Raw genomic sequence first — 23653 nt, 5'->3', positions numbered from 1 at the left:
CCATCAAAAAAACAACTGAGTGTTTAACAGGTGGCAAAAGAGGCTCTCAGGTGCTTAAGATATCCATCTTAGGCACTGGTACTTCTCAGCAACTAACCCTATCTCTAATGTACAAAGAAATGGTTGCAGCTAATAGGAGACCAGCACTATTGGCATAGAGATAAAATCTTATTCTGTTACATTCATAAAGGCTCTTACACCTCTCTAGTTGATGAATTTAAGTCTGCATTGAATATATTAGTTGCTGGTCTTGTCAACAGTGTGTATATATATGATATCCTAATTTTACAAAGCTTTCACTCCAGGTTTGGCTCCACGGTGACTACCAGTACCCTGTGCAGTACCAAGAGCCATACTTCTCTACAGTATGAACATGCTGTCACAATTAACTACTACCAAGTAATTTAAACATTTTATTACATTTTATATTTCTATTCTTTACTCTAAAGTTAACTTTCTAATTTCTCTAATAAAAGGGTCTAATCAAGTTTTTCTGTCTAAATTTATATTACAGTTTTTTAAAAAGTAATAATCACAAATTTTAAATCTTGCACAATGTACAAAAATCATTCAGTACAATTTCATTTTCATCTCATAATTCTTTAACTTGGAAAAAAAATACATATTTTCTTGCGGAACCTTCTGAAGAGGTCACCAAAAACACACGCACTATAATTTTGAGTATATATTCCATTATTTTAAAATAAAATTGGTATATATTATTGAAAATGTTTTAAATGCATGAAAATTTTCCTTAATGTCATATTATCTTATAGAAAATGCATTTTTAAAACTACATAAAACTAAAAGTACGAGATTAAGTTCCAAATACTTGAGGAGTTAAAAAAAGGATTGTTGGTGCCTTTTCATTAAATCAACACCTAATTCCCCAAAGTAACATCTGTACCCACCGTCCAGTCCTCTGCAGCTCAGGCCCAGCATGATGATCAGCCTCCTTAGGAGGATCAACAGACATTGGAGCAGATCCATTGGGAAACACAGGAATCTTCCTTTTCTCCTGAATTCCACAAAAATATATTTTCAGAATTCAATTTTAAGAAAACTGGTATCTGAGATGGCTAGAGGGAATATTACATCTCATGAGGATTTTACCCAAGTACTCTCAGAGAAGAAATGAATTTCCTAGAATAACCTTTTAAATCAATAACAATTAAAAAGGAGATAAATTTCTGTTCATATTTTAAATTTACAATTAGCTTTCTTGACTATAATTTTCTAACATCAATGCACTATAAGATATATTTATAAAACCATGTCAAATTTCTATTCTACAATAGCTATTGTTTTAATAAATTTCCACTGCTATTATAAAACACCATGACCAAAAGCACCTTGGGGGAGAAAAGGCTTTATTATTTCAGTTAATATGTCCTGATCATAGTCCTTCATGAAGAAAGTAAGGGCTAGGAACCTGAGGCAAGAACTGGAACAGAGACCATGGAGGAACACGACTTACTTGGGTCTCATGTCTTGCTCAGCCTGGTTTCTTATGGCATCCAAGACCACCTGCCCAGGGGTGGCACTGCCCACAATGAGCTGGGCCCTTCCACATCCATCAAGTATCAATCAAGAAAATGTCCTACAGTCCTACCTATGGAAGCATTTCGTCAAGTAATACTCCCTCTTCTTATATAACCCAAGCTTGTGTTAATCTGACAAAACATTAGCCAGCCTAACTATGAACATAAACATTCTCCTAAAGAAATAAGTTTTTCACCAAAATATTTAGAATACTATAGTTAACTACCAAAGAACAAAGTTTTCATTAATTTTTAAAGATACTACTTTTTCCTCAAACCTACACTGCTAGCTCTCGAGAGGCTGAGGCAGGAAGACTGTGACTTCAAGATCAATCTGGGAGAAAGAGAAAGCCAAGGACATTTTTTTCTTTACTAAAGTATTTTTCTCAGAAAAGTAGCAAAAAAATTCCTTCATTATTCTCTTATATTTTGCTTAAAATACAAACAAACAAACACTTTTAAGATACAGAATCTTCTCCCCCATGTTAACACAAAAGGAGTATTTCAAGTTACCTAAAGAGAGAACTGACTAAAAAAATATCTATGTGCAGATAAGCACATATAATAAAAAGAGGGAGAAAATGGAATATGCAGGGAGCAAAAGAGAGACACAGTAACGCATGTAGTCCTAAGAGCTCCCTGAAGTTCAAGGCTCCCATGGACCTAGACATACAACACCATATTAACACAGAGTAACAAGATTACAAAAGTAAGATCACACTTGAAAATGCCAAAGATAAAACCAATGTATATCTTAGATCAAATGAGAAACAGAACACATTATAGAACAAGAGAACATACTAAATATTATAGTCTGAGTAGTATCTAAAACAATATGAAAATATAAAGCATCAGTCAGTGGCTCTTTTAGGAAACATTTTAAAAGACGGGGGTTGAAGAGATGGCTCAGCAGTTAAGAACACTGGCTATTCTTCAGAGGATCTGAGTTCAATTCCCACTATTAATATGGTGGCTCACAAGTATGCATAACCCCAGTTTTAGGTTATGTGATCCTGGGCACCAGGCATGTGTATAGTGCATATTCATATATGCAAACAAAATACTCATACATATGAAATAAATCTAAAACAAACAAAAATAATTTAATATATACCAAAATTATAAATAAATCTTTACTAAAGGATAGTAGGAGTGAAGTAAATCAGCTAAAAGCAGAAAAGAAGTAGAAAAAAATACACAGTAAAAAAAACAAAACTTACTACTTGAAAAAAAAAATAAATAATTAGCCTATTAGCTAAACTTAAGATATGTCAGAATGGAACATCACAAATCAAAGAGACTGTAATAGATAAACTTTTCAAGAAAATTTCAAGTTTGGGCAAATGGGCAATATGCCAGGCAAACAAAATGAATCAGAACTGACCTAAGGGGAAAAAAAAAGCTCACATAAGGCAATTTTCATAAAAGAAACATGCAACTTGTTAAAGCCCATACTTGGCATGTGATATAGTTCAAAAATATATATCAGAAATTTCCCAAAGGTGCAAAGACAAATTATTCCATACTATTTAAATTGCTCGAGAAACAGTTCCCCAAAGTTACTTGTTATTGTGAAACAACTGTACTAGTAATAGCACATACAGATTTTTTTTAAAAATCTATACAATGATCTACCTAAAATTACACAAATAACAAACTAGCAGCAGACTATAAATACCCACATGTCCAGGTAACAGAATAAATATCATTAACAATCACACAGCTAACAAGAAATCTGTTTGGGATAAAGACATACATGGGGCATGGCAATACTGGAACATCCTCTCTGATCTCTACTAATTTATTTTCAGTGCTACGATTCAGTGCTAAAGAAGACTTCTCACTGAGCCACACCCATTGTAAAGAGTTGTAACTTTCACAGCATAAAACGCATAACTTGCATTTTTCATAAAAAGTTTTTTTAACTTAAAAACAGAAAAAAGTTCCCAAAAGTATATCTCTAGACTCTTACCTGAGAAGGAACACTTTTTGGTGGCTCTATGCGTATGGAAGGATCCCACTCTCCTGGAGGAAGGACAGTTACTTGATCTAAAAATTCGTCAATTCCAGATAAGAGGTCATTTCGATCTTTTGCTTTATAAGCTACATCATGAAAAATCTACAGAAAAGAAGATACTAAGCATAAGGATTTTATGGTGGAAAGAAAAATCTACCTAAACTAAAATATGCACTTTAGATACAAATATATTGGGATAGAGCAATAGTACATGTTAACAGTGCGTACTGCTCAGAGGACATGGCTTTCAGTTCCCAGAGCTGTTAGGTGGCTCACAGCTATCTGTAAGTCCAGTTCTGAAGGATATGACACAATCCTAGGTACTCTGTGGGACCTGCAATAACATGTGCACGTACCTCCCTCCCTCCCTCCTGCTCATATACATATAATGTTAAATAAATAATACAAGTAAAGTCACATATACACACACTGACACACACTCACACAAATGACATAAATTCTCATCAGTGGCAGGCACCCACTCTGCTTGGCAAAACTTAGCCCATTATTAGTATTAACAGATAAATCATTAACAACCAACAAAAGAAAATGATATGTTAATACAAAGGAAAAATATTTCACAAATAAACAGCAATTTATTACAAATTAATTCATAACAATAATGTCAGGTCATTCTATTTCTGCCATCAAAGTGTTATTTATCCTGAATGAGTAATTATGAACAAAGAAGTTATTTTGTTTAACAAATATTTACTGGTTACCTATGACTTGATAGGTGTAATGCTGTACGCGACAAAAAGAAAAAGGGAAAAAAAAGAAAACAAAAAACAATGCAGTTTTTCCAGGCAAAACGGTTAAGTAATTGCCCAGAATGACAAGCTTCAAAGAGGAACAAACAAAAAACAAACAAGCAAAATGCAAAACAGAAAGCTGACTAAAATAGGCAACCAAGAAATGTCTGCCTATCAGAAAAAACTGATAACTCTGATAATTGAATACAGAGGCAGGAGAATTGGTGTGAGTTTGAGTATAGTCTGGGCTAGACAGCAAGACTTCGTAAAAACAAACAAACAAACACAAAACAGAGGTGATATTTGAGGGAAAATCATGCCACAGGTAGAGTGGGTAGGGTGGATGGTAAAAAGAGTCACAGTTGTAACATATAGGGGTATAAACAGCAAAACTTATCCAAGAAACAGAAAGGAAGCAGCTGTTACCAGAGCAGAGGACAGGTAGGCAGTATCAGGGTGCAAAAGCATGTGGAAGAGAGCGAAGTCCTCTGACAATACCAGGAAAGGGTTTGGATCTGAACTTAAAGCAAATGGGATGGTTCATGTCTTTATCTCAGCACTTGAGAGGCTAAGCTAGATTGCCAAGAGAAATTGCCTGGGCTATACACCAGTTTGAAGTATGCTTGGGTTATATAGAAACCCCAACTCAAAAACAAAACAACAACAACAAAAATCCAGATGTTAGACCCACGTGAAGAGGTTATTATCAATATAGATAAAAAAAATTAGTAAATCAGTTGAATTGCAAGACAAAGGGTCAGAGTCTAAATCAGAAAAATAGCAGGGATTATGAAAAAATATTAGTAGCTGACACAGATCAGGTTCAGATATCCAGGGTTTCTGATGCCCTGGGCAGATAGAAGCATTGCAATGTCTGGCAAGAACTGCTGGAAACTTCTCACAAAGAAACAGAAGTGCTGATCACTAAAGAGGTTACAGCCAAAAATGACATCCCCCAAACTAAGAGAGAAGTAAGGAGATACAGAGAAGATCCAAGGAAAGCCCAAAGAAACAACATTCTGAAATTTTAGGACCAAACAAATTTCAAAATTTCAATGCAATCAATGAGATTAAAAAGTACAAGAACAGCAGCAAAATAGGCTAAAAAAAAAAACATCTATTCCTGAGAAATCGGTCTTCAAACCCTAAACAAAGGCATGTGTTCGAAGAGTGAATATAAAATAAAATAGCAGAGACATCAAAGATAATTTTATAAGCTTTACTATGAGAGAAAGGACTGTAATTGCATATTTACTGTCTAGCTCAAAGGGATTTGACTGTATTTTAATTACCTCATCTGTCATGAGAGTTGCTATGGATCTGCCAATTTCATGGTATTGTGGGGCCTTCCCTGCTGGGCCCAGTAACAGAAACAAAAACCTAAGAAAAGATTAAAATATGCAGATTTAAAAAGAAGCAACATATATACACAAATCCAGAAACTTTTAAAAAATTATTTTACTATAAACATAGAAACAACACTCAGACTTTTGCAAACACCCACAGATACCAATAAAATAATGTTAACAGTATGCAACTTAACTGAGTGTGGTGGACAAGCCTGATATTCTAACACTTGGAAAGCAGAGGCAAAGAGGATCTGAGTTCAAGGTCATCCTCAGCTGGGGCTACAGGAAATCTTACATCAAAAACTAAAACAAAATAAGCAAAAATCAGATCATGAAACTACAAAAGACATTCATAATTTATGTCTTTAGTGTAAAACAGTTACGAAAGAAATGTTTTTTCATAAATATTTCCATCATATCATTCTGGATTACACAACTAATTCTGGTCTGAAGTGACAAAAACAAGCAAAGCTGTAACAATTCTATGAAGGTCTCACTAGGTCACTCAGGCTGACATCATACTCCTCGGTCAGTGTCTGCTTGCTGGGCTTACAGGTAAGCAGCACCTCACTGTTTCCACACTAACTCCTCTTTGAGAAAAAGAGTCAATGAATGACCTGATATTACCATATAGCCAGAGGTAACCTTGAACTCTGGACCCTCCTGCCTCCACTGCCCCTTCAGTCTCAAGAGATGGGATTACAGGTGTGCCCTACCACACCCAGTTTATGTAGTGTTGGGAAATGAACCCAGGGCTTTGTGCATGCTATGCAATCTGCCATCTGAGCCACCTCCCTTATCCCACACTGCTTTCTTGAAAGTAAGCATCTGTCAAATGAAATTATTTCAGAATATACACACAAAAAATTCTGCACTCTGAAACTATACTGGACCAAAGCCTTAACACTATAAATCTGGCAATTAGTCAAGTAACCTGTCTGGGTAGAAAAAGAATTTCTAGCTTCAACATCAAGCCTGTTATTTTTTAATGTTAAATAAAAGTACTTAGTTGTATCCTTGTTAATACTACAGTAGCAGATATTCATATTTTAACTGTTTTTGTATGCTAGAATATAAAACAATGGGTTTCATCAATACTTCTTCATTCTTATGTGAGATATTAACATTCTTATCCAAATATGCATCCTCCTGCTTTATGAAAATTTACACATGAAGTAATCAAATCATCCTCTTCACTTATCAACACTGCATTGTTAGTGAAAATGGAGTAAAAAAACATAAAGTGGGTACATTTCTGTCAAATTCCTATTAATTCTTCATAGCTTACTGAATCAGTCATGAGAATACACTATCAACGAAACCTCTTCATGCTACTTTGGAACCTCCCTGATTTTAAAAAAAAGAAAAAAAGAAAAAACAGTTCAGTGGCACATGTCAGAAGCTAGGCACTCAGGAGGCTGAGGCAGAGGGAATTCCAAAGATAGGAATTCAACTGAGGCCACACTGACTTCATCTAAAACACACAAACAAACAACAAAAAAATCCAACAAAAATATAATAAAGTTACTTTCAAAACAAGTCCCATTCACATGAAGTTTCTGATGCTAATGAAGCACAGAGATGCCCTCCTTTCCATGGTTCATAAAATGCTTCACACAACTTGCTAATTATTCTTTAGTCTCAATCTAGATTAATTTGTACACACAGTATACATGAACGGAAATGTTCCATCAGGCCAGAATGAGGCATTCTGCATGAATGCACAAAGAACATTGTCTACAATGACTGAGGGTAGCCAGAACAGAATGAGAACTGAACATAAGCAAGCCCCCTGCCAGGTCCCCAGCACAAAAAGGAATCTCAATGACTAGCTTTGTAAATAGCTCATAAGATATCAAACTTTTAATGATGATAGAAGTGAAGAGTTGTGTTAGGCGGTGGTGGCCCACGCCTTTAATCCCAGCACTTGGGAGGCAGAGGCAGGTGGATTTCTGAGTTCAAGGCCAGCCTAGTCTACAGAGTGAGTTCCAGGACAGCCAGGGCTACACAGAGAAACCCTGTCTCAAAAAACCAAAAAAAAAAAAAAAAAAAAAAAAAAGTGAAGAGTTGTTTTCAAACAATATTATTACAGCTAGAAAAGGTGGTTCATGTCTACAATCTCATCATTTGGGAGTCTAAACGAAGAATCAGGCTAGCCTGGGTTACATAGTAAGTTCCAGAATGAAGCTAGCTAAAAGCTGAGAGAAGGGGACGATAATTTATACTCTCTAACACTCAAAGCATTTCGGCATAATGACTGAATATCAACAATTAGTAACTAAGTAGTGCTTCTATTACACAGAGCAAATACTTCTTCCAGCCACTGGATTGATGTGAACAGTCATGAAGAAAACTGCTTCTTACCTTGTAGGCACAGGGACCTCCGTCAACCCTGAGAGGAGAACTGCAGGAGCCAGTCTCACAAACGCAATGATAGGTCTCTCCAAAAAGTCCACTTCTCCTACCAACACATTGGACGCCTCAGCTCCTGTAGGAATTTTCCTCATGAAATTCATGTCAACCTATTGATAAATAAATAATTTAGAAATATGACTACTTAGAAATTAATGAAAGAATGATTTTAAGACTACTACTGGCAATCAAAACGTGAGATCTAAAAGATGAATACACACTAAAATTCCCACAGATCTAAAGAACGGAGTAGACAAATACAAAAAAATGCAAGCAAAACTCACCATCCATTGTTCTAACTACTACAACATTTATTACTTTAGAGCTCTATATGATCAAACATAAACTTGAAAATTTTTCAATGAATGGATTATTCATTAAAAACTGGTGAGGACATACAGTGCACAAACTAACAATGCTCATGAAATGAAATTATACACAGTGCTACAACATATTCATTACATGATTTTCTATTATTCAGACTTATTGTTTCTTATGTCTTTATAAATCCTTATTTAAAAAAAACTATCATGTCCTAGAATTTTCCTTAAATGGAAAAAAATGTTATGCACAACGAATAGCCTTGATTGATGAAACATGGGACAATGTGTAAGGGAGACTCAAGCTGCCTGTGTATAATTACAAAAGGTTACAAACATGACACCAGAGTAGGTGAGGCTCTCATTCATACACAGGTTCACACAAGCTACTAAACAACCACTAACAAGACTATCTACTAAAAGATAAAACCAGCACTTACAGAGGGCCTCTTGAGTCCCACACCCAGTGTGCCACAACTACAGTGCCAGGAGGCAGACTCCTGCCCAACAAGAGACAGGGAGGGTACACAAGGATAGGCCAAGTAAAAAAGTCAAACTGTGACAGAGGAACAAATCAACCACAGCTGCCATGCCCAGAGAAGAGTTATACAATGCAAATCACAGTCATTTACTTATTCACCAATAAAGAATAAACTCCAGTTGAGCTAGGAAACTTTTCTGATAATCTGAAACAGCACCAATGAAAGCAAGGGACGTTAGAAGTGACAGCTGTGACAGCCCTTTTTATCTGTTTTGTTTTTGACAAGATTTTGTTATTTAGTAGTATTTAGAGTATTTAGTTATTTAGGGTAGTCTAGAGCTCACTCTGTAACCCAGGCTAGCCACAAACTTGAGATCCTCTTGCTTTGGCCTTCAGATTACTAGGATTATAGGCATATGCTGGCTTATCCACGTGAACACCTTCAGAACAGTCAAAATTTCTATTGACAAGTTTTCTATAATGTGCGAGTACAAAGCTCCACAAAGCTACAATACAAATCATTTCAACTTTTTTTTCAGTGAGGTGTGTGTGATTTGTGTACAGACTGTAAAACAGAATAAAAAGCTTTAAAAAACTGGATCATGTTGGCATCTAAAACCTAGAAATAAGAAGTACAAATGTTAGTGTTAAGCAGGGCAGTGGTGGTATATGCCTTTAATCCCAGCACTTGGGAGGCAAAGACAGGAGGATCTCAAGGTTTGCCAGGCTGGTCTACAGAGTGAGTTCCAGGATGATCAATCAATCAATCAATCAATAAATAAATAAATAAATAAATAAATAAATAAAATAATAGTCAATTAACCAGCAGCACATTAAAAATACACTATCTGCCTCAACCACTAGAAAGGTAGTCTTGAAACTCAGCTGTCACTTATGCTTAGTGCTCTGTTCTGATCGTAATAAGGGTTGTTTGTTTGTTTGTTTTGTGGGGTATTTTTATTTCAATGAAACAAAATAAATTCACTGCTTTTTGCTGTTGTTTAATCAGTGCCTTTTGTTATCCATCCATTCTTCCCAGGGGCATTCCCAAAAGTGCTAACACCATGCATCAGTAACTCTGGGATGCAGTCCAGTCCAGGAAGAAGGCTCTGTTAGTGCTGCAATGCCACTCCTAAAAGACCTCTTTAAAATGTGTCATGGTACTGATAAGTAGGTACAAAGAAAAATGTCATACTGTTTACAGTGTTTTCTTCTCAACTGCTGAAACTGTAAGCATGTAATTATCCAAATACTTGGAGCCTATTCCAGCTTCTGTCCATAACACCTCACAAACATGCCATGCAAGTGTATGTGCACCAGTCTACTGAACAGTTATGTAAGCAATGGCAACAAAGCAACACATTACTAGTTATTCTTCAGTAGGAAAGCTAATGAAAATGTGCAGTTCCTGGGTTACCTTGCTAAAGTCGACAGTACTATTTTCTCTGCTTCCTCCACTTCCGTTACCTTTCATTTCACCACTTTTACTATTGTCCAAGTTTCCAGGAGCAGACTGTGGAGAGGCCAAAATCCCTGTATTTAAGAAAACACACAACCAAAATTAGTAAGGAGAAAACCCATCTTGCAGCCTGATATATCCGTAAAGTGATGGTTTATTATGAAAGCAAATGTGAGAGGTTAAAAGGTGCCAGATGTTAGCTTCATACCAGCAACATGGATTAGAACACATGAACAGGATGAAATTGTGTATCTTAATATTCAAAGCATTATACTAAAATCTACACAGTACCCTTTTGAAATGTGAGTCAGTGTGGAACTACCAAAGATTTGAGCTAAGACCAGAGTCTTATCGCTCCAAGTACATCTAGAAAACACACTTTGATATCCCTAGCTCATGTAAATTGTATGGAACTCAGTGAGGCCTGGCTTCATATAGGATACTCATATCAATACTGTATGAATCCACTGATAAACTCTTAGTGTAATTCAGAAAATTTAAGAGCTACATTTAATCTCTCTTAATCATAAGTTTCCTCAAGAATTTTGATTTTCTTCAATAGTATGTCTAATTTCTACTGTTATTTTTCCTAAGAAATCTAAGTAAAAGACCATAAACAAATCTTCCAAGAATAAAGATTAAAACTATATAATCAACAAAATTTGAGCTAAATAATACTTGTATATAAGTGTATACAAGTGATTATAAAAAAATCACTTGTAGCCATGTGCTCAACTAATTCACTCAATCTCTATGCTTCAGCAAGCCTATAAATTAGTATATGGAAAGCATGGTTGTTTGTTGGAATTATAAATGATGCATGTTCACGTGTTAGTATGTCTTCTTCAGGTGACAGTCAACAGCAGTGCTTCATGGTAAGTCAGCTTAAAAGCATCAACAATACTAATCTATCATGAACACAAAGCTCTATAAAAAGCTCAAATCTCAACAAATTTAAAATCCAAATTGCATCACACAGATTTCTACTACTAAATACACCTCACTTTTCTTCAAAGATAAAAGATCTTCTACTCTAAGAATATAAACTAATTAATGTTTCAAACACTGAACATTTTAAGAGGAAGAGACTATAATATAATACAATCTACCATTGTATAGAAATTCCGTTAATATTTATTAGTATCAGTTCTTTGTTATAATTAGTATCACTTCTACAATTTCAAGCATATCAGATGTACTTGGTAAATCCAAGCATGTTTATTCTCACAGAATAGAACAATTATAACTATTGAATATAAAATTAAGGCATTTGGTTTAACAGTGGACATAAGTCCTCTGTGATACTTACTTCTCTGCAACAAACTGGGGTATCATTGTGAATGAAACGCCTTCATATAAAAAGCATTGCACTTAATTTAGGCATGTAGATAATTCTCTAGACAAATTAAACAATTCTGAAATAAAAGCTACTTCCTAAAATAAATACTTTTTGAGATGCTGACTAACATGGTAAATATTAAGATTCCTTATGTTTGACCATTGCCTCTATGGTTTCAGAATAGTGTTTCTTCCTTGCTCAAAAAGCCTGAGAGAGGGCTTCAAAATGCTCCCACACAAGAAAATCGAGAAGCATTTTATCAAAAGTCTGGTGGCAACTGTGAGTATTAGGCACTACTGACTGCTCAAATATATTGTACAGATAATGAAAACAAAAACATAATGCAAATTTTAGAAGAACTCAGCCATCAGATTTGAGAGCTAATAACAAAGAAATTTGTGAGGATGGGTGTGTGTGTGCAAAGTTGGTAAGAAAAGGAAGAAAAAGTAAGTTCAGTTGAAATTGCTCTGTCATCTTCAACCTGTCCCTTTCTCAAAATGGCAGGTGCATGTTAAGAACAGTTCACCTGCCAAGCACAGTAGTCCTGTTAATACTAGCACTTGGAAGGTAAGAGACAAAAGGATCAGAAGCTCAAAGCTAGCCTTAGCTACACAAGACCTTGTTCTTAGAAAAGAAACAAAAGCATTCTACCAAGAATCTCTCTTTCCAAACTCAAATGAGTTAAACTGTCTTCTTAATTAGGAATGTCTTCTGGCTCCTAAATCCAGTTCCTATACTAAGAATCAAGGTAGTCAGCAAAAACTATGGCTTCCTGTCTCTGCGTAGTCCTCCTCTAAATATCAGGTTCCAGGGAGTCCTGCTAGAAATGGCAGAATGTTCTAAGAGCAAACGGCAGTTAAAAAAGAAGTAATGATGTCTGATCCTGTGACTTTTCTTCAATAATGATAGTTCCCTTCAGAAATCCATCCATTTTCATTTCATTTATTCAGAAAAGCTGATATATCTTGTCATAAAAATTCATGATGTTGAAAAAAAATATTTACCTAAATTGTGAATTAACAAAAAAATTTTACCTTAGAAGTTTGCTTTATTTTTTAAGATTCTACTCTGTGTGTGTGTGTGTGTGTGTGTGTGTGTGTGTGTGTGTGTGTGTGTGTGTTGAGCATGTTCATATGAGTGGTCTGACGAGGGTAGCAGAGGGCATCAGATTCCAGGGAGTTACAGGCACCATGAGACATTTGACAAGGGTGCTAGAAATCAAATTCAGGCACTCTGCAAGAGCAATATGAAGTCTTAACCAGTGATCTCTGCAGCCCCATAAACAAGTTTTATATTTACTTACATAAATATATCCTATCCTCACCATACGTATAGAGCCTACAGTTCTGAAAAATATGAGGGAAAACTTGGACTAACATAGTCATAAATAAAAAACTAAAGTCTGTGCCAAAATACTTTACTATTCAATCCTCTCAGAGAGAGAATGGGAAAATGAACATGGCATCCTATCTTGTTAGGAAAGTAAAGATATACTACTCTTTAAAAAAGAACAAGCAAATGAAAGGGACCTCTTCATTACCATTCTGTGCTTCTTCACCTTACAAGTCCACAAGAAAAGCCACCCTTCTAAGTTCACATCAGAAAATGTTTCCTAAAGCACTCCAATGTCATGACCTCTAAAATCCCAGTTGAAAAAATATTTAAGAACTTGACTTATGTACAGCCTTCTTTGTAGTATTTTTATAACTAAGTTTAATAAACTTATCCTTTTTCTGTAATATACTGTAAACACAAATCATGCAGAAGTCAATCATAAGCATTATCTACATATGCTGCTCAAGCTATGTGCTGACAGGCATTCTCAGTGCAAGTGACCCAGAGGCAGGAAGCACCACACGTGGAGGACTCTGGACAGTTGCCTGGAGTGAAGTCAGTATTTTCCTCATTCTTCTGCTCTTGGCCTTTGAGTGCTTCTATATCTTCCTCAGGCGGATGAATTACTACTCTGGGAATATCATCCCTGTCAGGTGATACCAGTACTTCTGGGGCCTGAGGCTGAGTCTGTTGGGAACTTCTGGAGACCAAGCGACTTAAGCCGGGGCTGGAAGGAGGACTGTTCTGGGGAGTGGGTACTGGGGTGGTACACCTTGAGCCTGCAGGGGTGCCAGCTCTTGAAGAAGGAAGAAGGTGACTGAGAAGAAGGGATAAAGGCGATTCTCCTCTCAAGGAAAGGTTTGAGGCAGACAGACCTGTTCGCAAAGAATGGCGGGAGGCTGACAGGCCTTCCCCTAAGATAAAACAAATAAGTAAAAAATGATGTTCATTGCATTGAACAACAGAGAACACAAAACTCAACTCAAACCACAAATTAGAAGCTTCAAATTCCTCTGTAAGTGTTAGCAGGTCAGTCAGACTATTAATTGCAATACCACTGGAAAGTTCTTAAACTGTCATCAGTTTCCTGGCTGAATGGATTATTTTAAAAAACTTTTCTTAAATTGTACCAACATCTACAGATCATTATCGTTAAGAGCCCACATAACCTAATAACTCACTTAAAACTGGTATTAAATGTTTGTAACAGGGCTGGCCAGTGTTCTTAAATAAAGTTTAAAAACACAAGATAAAGCACAGGAATTATTTTTCAAGAAAATTATAGCCAGGTGTGGTGAATCTCTTAGTTCAAAGCTAGCCTGGTCTATAAAAAATTTCAAGCCAGTCTGGATTACACAGTGAGGCCCTGTCTTTTTTTTTTTTAAAGTGAGAGAGACAAAGGGAATGATGACATCAAGTTTTAAATCAGGATTCCAAAGCACATCATCTGGCTTCTACCATAGTATATCATATACACAATCACTGAATTAGCTAACTAAAAACAAAGCATTTAGCAAGAGCAATAAGAAATAAGCCTAGTATATTTCAAAAGCATAGAAATACTTACACTTAAAATACCTGGCACTACTAGTAAGTGTGGCTTAAAAGAGAAACACTCTTTCTCCTGTAGCTGTTTAAAACCAAATAGTAGTTGCATAAGAAATGGAACAATCTCTTGAAACCTACGTAATCAAAGCTACATGGTCAGAAAAGTCAAATATAATAAAGAGTGTGATTAAACCCACTATTTGGTAACTAAAATAAGTTAATAGAGACAACTGTCAATACATAAACAACTAATATTTAGTTTTTAAGAGCTACATCCAGAAAAGTTGATTACATTATAATTATAATGCAATGAAATTAACATGATAGCACTGCATTCAAAAATAATCATCGTGTTATGATGAAAAGAAATTAAACTACAGAGAAAATAAAGAGAAAACACTGCACAAAGAAATACAAGTTATTAGAGTCCTTGAGGTGAATGAACGCACTTCAGCATAGTGGAGAACACAACAGAAGAAGGAAACCAGAACTATCCCGTGTATAACTTCTTTGTAAATTAAACATAGGTCCCTTAAATGTACCAATGTCATAATTTTAAACAGATTAAAAGATTCTTTAATGACCAAATTATGTATCTTATTCTGAGCTACAAACAATGGCTGATGTCAACTGACATGTTAAGGCCTTATGCATATGGCTGATAATTTAGACAACCATTTAACAGCCATTTAGGAACAGAAAGACCAGAAAGCTACTGTGTCCCAGGTCCCATTTGTCACAAACTGCAAGCCTCCTAGGCCTCCTGTCATGGCAGCAGTTAGAAGCAGTAAGGGCCCTCAGAAGCACCTGCATCTGGGCTTTCTAGGTTTTGTTATCCCAGTTCCATTTTAAGAGCCAAATGAGAATCATACTGGTACATTCCTACTTTAGGAAAAAGACAATAAAGCAAGGCAAATGTGCATTCAATGTGCGTTACTTCTCAGAAACACTTAAAGTGCAGGAGGAATGGAGAGAGGTGGTTCGTCAATTGAGAGACTTGTTGCTCTTCCAGAGGAACTGGGTTTGTTTCCAGCACCCATGTGGTGACTCACAACCATCCTTAGCTCCAGTTCTAGGGGATCCAATGCCCTCTTCAAACCAAATGTTCCAACGTGGAACACATACATTATTTGCAGGCAAAACATATACACAAATAATATAAAAGTAAAATTTAAAAAATAAAAACACTATCTCCTCAAGTCCTACAAAACCTGCTATTATTCCCTAAAAGGTAAGGCAGAACTAAGTCTGACCAACTGGGTTTGACTCATTCTCAATAGACTGAAAGATGCCAACCTGTCTACATTTGTATAAGATAGGCCTATCATGAAAACCTTCCACAAAGCACATAAATATCTAAAATCAGTTCTTAAAACACTTGTCTATAATTAGTACTTTTAGCATATTTAGGAGGAAAAAATCATCAAGAAAAAAATCTGATACAGGCATCAAGTTCAAACTCAGTATTTAGAATTAAAAACATTAAAGTTACAGATCATAATTTAGGCCTCTTAAATAATTTTTAAGAAATTTAATTATTTCAAGAAGCCTCAAATCAAAATTAAAAAAAAAAAAAAAAAACAAATGTGATTTAGGGTAAGGAATAGCAATTTTATTTATAGACTACTTAAGAAAAATGTATGTCATTTTAATAACACTGAATGCTTTCTTCTCACCCAAGTGTTTTCTATCTCACACTGGTCTTGTTTGTACAGGCCTGTAATTCTAGCAATTGGGAGACTAAGAAAGAAAAATCAAGTTCAAGGCCAGCATAAGCTACACAATTTCAGGCCAGCCGTGATAGATAATGAGTCTGTCTCAAAGAAACAAAAACAAACAAAAGAAACACTTAAGAAATGATAATTTTGGATAAATAAAAATGATAACAGTGTGGAAATACAACTTTTCTTGCAACACATATTAACTGTAACATACTGGAATGCCATTAGAGAAATGTTAGCAAAAACTGGACACCACATTCTCACCATTCCTTTCAAGCAAGTGAGGATCAGAATGTTTCTTGCCTATATCTGCAAAAGATCGAACCAGGGGAATCCGACTCGTAAACCTTTTCTCATTTTGATGATGATGTCTCTTCAGAAGAGCTTCTCGGACATTCTCCCTTATGGAGTCATCTAACTGGCCAGATGCTATCATGTTGTCTAACACCATATCTAGTCAATAAAAAAAAAAAAAAAGTTTTTTTATATATAAACATTATGAAAGCATATGCATAAAGATTAAATATGAACATAATTCACCCAACAAGAAATAATTAATAAGATTCTTATTTTACTAAGTAGTGTATTTTAAAGAAGCTGCTTTCCTATATAAAAATGGTAAATTCTAATTAAAACATGAAACAGAAATAGTAAATTCTATTTAGCTAAATATCCGATGGCACAGGCTTCTAAACATTTCCTCCAAGTGTCTGTGTTATGCTAGGAGCAAGACAGTAAAGTGATAGCTCTTACTCTGCCAGAGAACAAAACCAGTGAAGATAAAATCCCTGACATAGTAAATTCTGCCAGGAAATAAAAGGAATGGGAGATTGATAGGTCTGATGCCTGTGCCCGTCTATGAACAAATGTGGTCAGGGTACTACTTTCAATGCATTGTATAAATATGTACAAAGTTTTAAAAGTATTTATTTTATGTATACATGCCTAATCCTGGGCGTATGTGCACCATTTGTGTGCAGGAGCCTGTAGAAATTTGAAGGGAGTATCATATCCCCTAGAACTGGGAGTTACAGTTCTGAGCTGCTCTGTGAGCACTGGATATCAAGGCTACACCACAAGTATGAATGTTTCAAAATTTAAGTATCAATATTCCTTCTTAAAAATAAAAGTTCTATTTTGTGACAACTATAAAAAGAGGAACTCATCTGTCTATACTCAATATTCTTAACTCCAACTCAATTTTTCAGTCATTCATACACAAATGGGATATGACAATTCAAAGATCTCTAGCACACAGTCAAATCTAACAGATAAAATTCAAGTTATTTATAGCCCACAAATTACAGTTAAGTTTTTGGGTTTCTTAATAAACCCAAATACTTGATCTACTGTTTTTCTGTGGTAATAACCTGCAGTGACTATATAGTATTTGTTTTACAACAAACATGATGCTGTTATTGAGCAACTGTAGACTAAAGACATTAAATGATCACAATTCTTTTTTCCAACTCTAATTCCTTACCATCCTTCAAGTCTGTCTTGTTTGTTTGTTTCCACTGCTGTATCTAACACTAGCCTTACTACCTCACATAACTCCAGAGAAATGGCTGGACTTCTTGCTTCCATTACCATCCCAGTCCAGAGTAACCCAGGATAATATTCCCAAAGTACATGTCAGAATCACTCCTTTCCCAACTTAATCACCAAAACTTCCCACAGAAAATCAATGTTTCAGGCCAATAAGTCAAGGGTGACCTTAATCTGTCCCTTCTTTGGGCAAGGGGGGAAATGAGTTTAGGCCTGAGCCTAAATAACATCTAATTTTATTTAATTACATTAAATGTTAAAAAAAAAAAATCGGTCTATTATATAACCTGCTATTTCATCAAGAGTGCTTGCTCTCATATCCAGCATGACTGTTCCATTTAGGATACAACTCCTCAGTTCAAAGAGACTGTGCAAAGACAGAGTTGCCACATAGGGTTTACTCCATCGGTCACCACCATCTTCAACATCCTCTTCAAATTTCAGCCACCTAAATAAATAATACAGAGAAACTAAACAATCATGAACATTCCATTGTTTATTTTAATGCCACAAACACAAACTTGATTTTTAAAAAGAAAAACAAGAAAATAAAATCACTACTAGAACAAATTAGTGCTTCAAATATATTTCCACAAATTAGGCCAATGGTTTATACTGTCTGCAGCCATTAAAACCTGATATCTGTTTCACATGATAAGCCTGAGGGTTAACAATATGTAAATAAGTCATCCGTTTGTTCCTTTGTGTAATAAACAAAATTTATATTAAAAAAAAAAAAATAAGACCACAAAAGTGCAGTATTTCACATCTTTATGTAGATATTTATTTCAAATTTGTTTAAAGCAATCTGAATATCACATTATAACCCCTCTTATAACATATTAAATGAGAATATTTAAGAAAATAAATTAAAAGCAAAAAAAAAAAAAAAAATTCCAGGCATTAACAAGTAGCAAGTGACTTGTTCCTATAATCCCAGGACTAAGTAGGGAGAAGCAGGAGGACTAGAGCAAGTTTGCGGGCAGCCTGGGCTACATCCTGAGTTCTAGATTAGCCAGGATTATAAAACAAGACCCTAGCTCAATAATACAATAATAATATAATAATAATAAATAAAAGCTCAATAATAAATGAATAAGTAAACACATCACCAAACAGAGAGAGCAGTGTTACCTGGCAGTCTCCTTCCACTCATACTCTTCTCCATCTCTGTAGCAGAGCTCATCCATCTCTGTGAAGAGGTCGTGGGGAATGTGCTCCTCATCGTCATCTTCAGTGCCGAGGATGAACTGCACCCTCTGTGATGGTGTGTCTTAACAAACCACAGTACAGATATTCTGGGTACAGTGTGAAACTCAAACACTTTTGTCACATAATTTGTTGGGGTGTGGTGGCTCACATGTGTAATTCTAGTTTCCAGAGGGCTGAGTTAAGAAAATAACTTCAAGCTCTAGGCCAGCCCGATCTACACGGTAAGTCCTGGACTAGCCAGGACTAAACAAGTCTTACTTCCAAAATCCAAAATATACATAGTGAAATTTCAAGCTACCAACATGTACAAGTCAGCTTTTCCTCCTGTTCTAGAGAAATACAACTGTCAGCTGGGGTTTATGAGGTCAGGATCATTGCAAGAAACAAACTTGCAAAACAGACACTAGCCCATTAAATAGCAGAAACCTTAAGACTTTCAATTAAAAACAAAATCCACCCTGCTGTACATGAGAAATGAGTTAACACTAAAATCGAGCCCTTAAGTAAGCAATCCTCCAGACCCTGTGGATGCAACAAACAGAATACTTGAAGAGGACTGTGAGTGAGAGATGTGAAAACGAAGGGCCAACTTCAGAAAACGACAGGGTTTTCACAGGTTTTGTGTTGAATGAATCCCCAGAGGCCAAAGCAATATTACTATGATCAACTGCTCTACTCTTGGGACTTGCATGATTTTTAATGGCTTTATTACTAAAGAATTTTTCTTAGAGCCACTATAAGTAGTACTTTTAACTTCCATTTCTGAGTATTCATTGCTACTAGTGAGAAAAGACTGGCTTCCTATTGTGACCAAGGAATCCAATCAGAACCACACTTCTGCCCACTGTTCAGATTAACTACCTCTTGACACTACATCTGCAGAAACACAGAGAGAGAGAGAGAGAGAGAGAGAGAGATAGAGAGAGAGAGAGCGCAATGCTATATAAAGGCGATAAGACAGGATACTTCAGCCTTTGTTTGAGACACTAAAGAGGTTCTTAAGACATTTGGCCAAGGACTGCTTTGAATGTGGCCCAAAACTATACTTACATAAAATATTATGAGATTATTTGTTGTTAAACACAATTACATAGTTCTTAAGCATGAGCTTTGTAGATCACAATGTGTGTGGCAAACTCAAAACATAAACACGGAAAGTTCTGCGCTAAGAGTGCTTGCTCTGCAAGCATAAGGATCTCAGTTCAAATTCCCAGCACCTACATAAAAACCCAGGAACAGCCATGTGTGCCTGTAACCCCAGCACTAGGAAAGAGATTGTATACTCATGAGAGCTGAGCCTCAGAGCAATTAAGCAGAGAATGATAAAGACACAAAGGCACAGAGATCCACTTGCCTCTGTATCCTAAGGCTGGGAATAAAAGGTATGCATCACTATGCCCAGTGGTTTATTTTTTAATTATGGATGTGTGACTGTGTGGGGTTTGTATGCATGTTTATAGAGCCTACAGGGCCCCCAAAAAGGGTGTTGGATCCCTTGTAGCTAGATTTTCAGGTAGTGTGAGTTGCCTGAGGTGGATGCTGGGAACTGAACACACGTCCTCTGATAGAGCAGCAAATTCTCTTCACTGAGCCATTTTACCATTTCTAGTCTTTGTTCACTTTCTATCAGCTTAATATGTTTCACCTTTTCTCTTAATCTCTTAAGTTAGAATATAATATTACACTGATTCCCACTCTTTCTAACAAACAAGGATCAAATGGCCTAAGACTCTAAGCACTGCATTGGTAGCACCTGATGATATTTGGTGGTTAGTCTGGCTTCGCACAGTTCTGAACCGAATGAAACCTGTGTTATTACTGACACTTGTGTTGTGCAAGTCTCTATCTCTGTTGCCCATACAGTTCTCACTCTCAACAAGACTGAAACACTGCACTGTTTTTGGATTCTTCTTTAACCCAGATCCTGAGAATTGGCCAGGCTCTGCCTTGTGTTACCAGGCTAGAAAACCACTTCTGAGAAATTAGCTTAGGCAAACACAGAACTTATCCTTCTTGCCTCTTCTCACAATTCAGAGCCAGGGCTACCTACTATCCAGAAACAGAACTATTAGTTTTCAAATTCTGTCCAACTAGTGAACAGTTTCAAAGTGCAGGCCTAAGGGGAGTTAAAAATAATATATGGTATAATTGCAACTTGCTCAGAGAATGAGTATACCCTAAGTCTTCACACAAAGACACCTTGATTAACATAATTTCAGAATCAATCCACAACATACACCTTATGTTGCTAGACTATGTAGAGTCACTAGCAGCACTGGGATTATAAACACATGCCACGACTCGGTTCTTATGTGGGTGCAGGGAATCAAACTCAGGTCCTCTTGCTTGAGGAGCTAGTTCTTTATCCACTGGGCTATCTCCTTAGCCCATAAGTGTGTACAACTGTTAACCTCTTTTTAGAACAGAGAGAGGAAAGCTTGATGTGATGGGTACCTATAATCCCACCACTCAGGAAGTGGAAGCAGGAGATTCTGAAGTTCGAGCCCAATCTCTGCAATACAGTAGAGTTTGAGCTCAGTCTCTACTATAAAAGGTTCCGTCAACAAACAAAACAGCAACAACAAAAAGCATCGATGTACTTTCCTACTAAAGCGAAGAAGAATGGCTCCTGCAAAGAAGGGTGAGAAGGAAGCAAAGGGTCATTCTGCCAACAAAAAAATCTACAGACAAATCAATGTGGATGACAAGCAACTGCTAAGTGAGAAAGTTATGAAACACTCTCTTCTGTCAGCCTCTCTCTCTCTCTCTCTCTCTCTCTCTCTCTCTCTCTCTCTCTCTCACACACACACACACACACACACACACACCCCACACACACCACAGATTTTGGTCTAGGGGAACTGTCATATACTGCTGATAAAAACGAAAGTGACTGCAGCCACTTTGAAAGTCACTCTAGAGGTTTCTCAAGAAATAAAAATTAAAAATACCAAATAATCTATCAATACCACTCCTTGGCATATACCCAAAGGACTCCAGGCCTGCTAGAGAAATGCTTGCTCATCCATATTCATTGTTGCTCTAGTCACAATAACTAGGAAATGAACATGAACCTAGATGTCCATCAACAGATTACATATGTCACCTGTAAGGAACATATGATACATCTATGCTATGTGACAGAATATTACTCGGCTATAAAGAAAAAAATAGTGAAACTTTAAAGTAAAAAGATGGAACTTCTTGGGAAAAACATTAAGCCATCAGCAGAGGGCAACTTCTTTTTACCATAAGAAGGAGACTCCCGTCCATCTTCTTTATCTGAGTCTTTGTCTTTTCTTCTCCGGTGGTGATGTTTGTGCCCTCGATGCTTGTGACGCCGACGACTCTCTTTACTAAATGGTACATGAACACCAACATATACAGCTCGATGACCTATTTCAAGTTTTTAAAATGTGTTAATGGCTTAGCCAAAGTGATAGTATGACATTCAAGAAAGCACATCACACTTTATTCTAGAAACAAAGAATGACATGTAAGGTCAAAGTCAAGACATCAACAATGGCTGTCTTCAATTATTTAATTTATAAAACTGTCACAACATGTTAGAGCAGAGCTTTGTAATACTAACTGATCATTAAACTAGCCACATGGATTACTCATGGAAGCATCAGCTTATCATCTAAACTCAATCAAGAGAAGCTACATATACCATACAATACAGGATACATTTATTCTACCTTCCAGAACTCAGGAAGTTAAGGTGGGAGAATGGGAGTTCATGATTAATCAGGGCTTTCAAGAGATAGGAAGCAGGCAAACAAAATAAAACAAAACAAAAACAGCAGATAATGTACTTATATAAAATATAAACAAAAAGACTTAAGTGTTTTAAGTCTACACATACAAACATACCTCTACACATTTATTCTACCTACATTCAGGACCAATTCAAGTTTGTAGACATCCTTAGCGTATGTCTTAAGGGTTAGTAAGTACTTCATGTGTCATAATACACTAACATTTAAGTAAATGTTTACTATTTTTTCATTGTTTCAAAGGGGTTTTTCTGTTTGTTTTTTGATTTGAATAACAATAAGCTTCAAACATAAATAAATAATCTAAAAACATCAATCAGGGATAGAAAGATGGTTCAGGGGTCAAGACTGCTTGTTTCGCTTTGAGACTTTCCAGATTTATTCCCAGCACCTATATAGAAGCTCAAAACTATTTATAACTCCATTGCCAGGGGATTCAAGACCTCTTCTTCTGACCTCTGTGGGCACCAGTATGAACATGATACATACATATACATAAAGGCAAAACAAAAAAAAAAACTAAATATGTCTTCAAAAATACATATACTTTATATATACACTATATACACGCAAAGAATAGCAGCATGTAAGAGTTTATATTTGTAACACCATTACTCTGATTTTAGAATAAGAAAAGTTACTCCTGGAAAAATACTATCCTTTGTATTCTAATCCCTCTAAGAACAAAAGGTAGTCTCTGAATGAAATGGACTGGGTACATATAGCAACAATACTACGTCTACTACTGAGAGGTAACAATCTGATCTCTTCAAACAGCGTAAACAGTTCATTATTTAAGTTGTATTGCCTTGCTGAATACAGAGAGATGTGAGCTACAAA

The 23653-nt window shown here is 36.0% G+C and overlaps 1 protein-coding gene across 10 annotated transcripts in view; it reads right to left on the bottom strand.

Moving 5' to 3' along the window:
• The window catches only part of Slc4a7 (solute carrier family 4 member 7), an 89075-nt gene that overhangs the window by 38173 nt on the left and 27249 nt on the right, over window positions 1-23653 (bottom strand). For 3 of the 10 annotated variants that reach the window (XM_034497710.2, XM_034497711.2, XM_076931582.1), the window contains exons 3-12: window positions 22284-22430; window positions 18957-19095; window positions 18110-18270; window positions 16539-16727; window positions 10290-10405; window positions 8832-8891; window positions 8024-8181; window positions 5603-5690; window positions 3514-3660; window positions 912-1018 (exon numbers count right to left, since the gene is read on the bottom strand). In XM_034497710.2, coding sequence (XP_034353601.1) covers window positions 912-1018; window positions 3514-3660; window positions 5603-5690; window positions 8024-8181; window positions 8832-8891; window positions 10290-10405; window positions 16539-16727; window positions 18110-18270; window positions 18957-19095; window positions 22284-22430 — 1312 coding nt within the window. Of the gene's footprint in view, window positions 1-911; window positions 1019-3513; window positions 3661-5602; window positions 5691-8023; window positions 8182-8831; window positions 8892-10289; window positions 10406-13550; window positions 13920-16538; window positions 16728-18109; window positions 18271-18956; window positions 19096-22283; window positions 22431-23653 lie in introns of all 10 variants that reach the window. The other 7 variants (XM_034497712.2, XM_034497713.2, XM_034497716.2 and 4 more) reach the window with 4 other exon arrangements.

This window comes from Arvicanthis niloticus, chromosome 3 (assembly GCF_011762505.2).
Source record: "Arvicanthis niloticus isolate mArvNil1 chromosome 3, mArvNil1.pat.X, whole genome shotgun sequence".
In the NCBI taxonomy this organism is placed as follows: domain Eukaryota; kingdom Metazoa; phylum Chordata; class Mammalia; order Rodentia; family Muridae; genus Arvicanthis; species Arvicanthis niloticus.
Note: the sequence above shows the minus strand (reverse complement) of the source record. Positions and strands in the feature narration are given on the sequence as shown.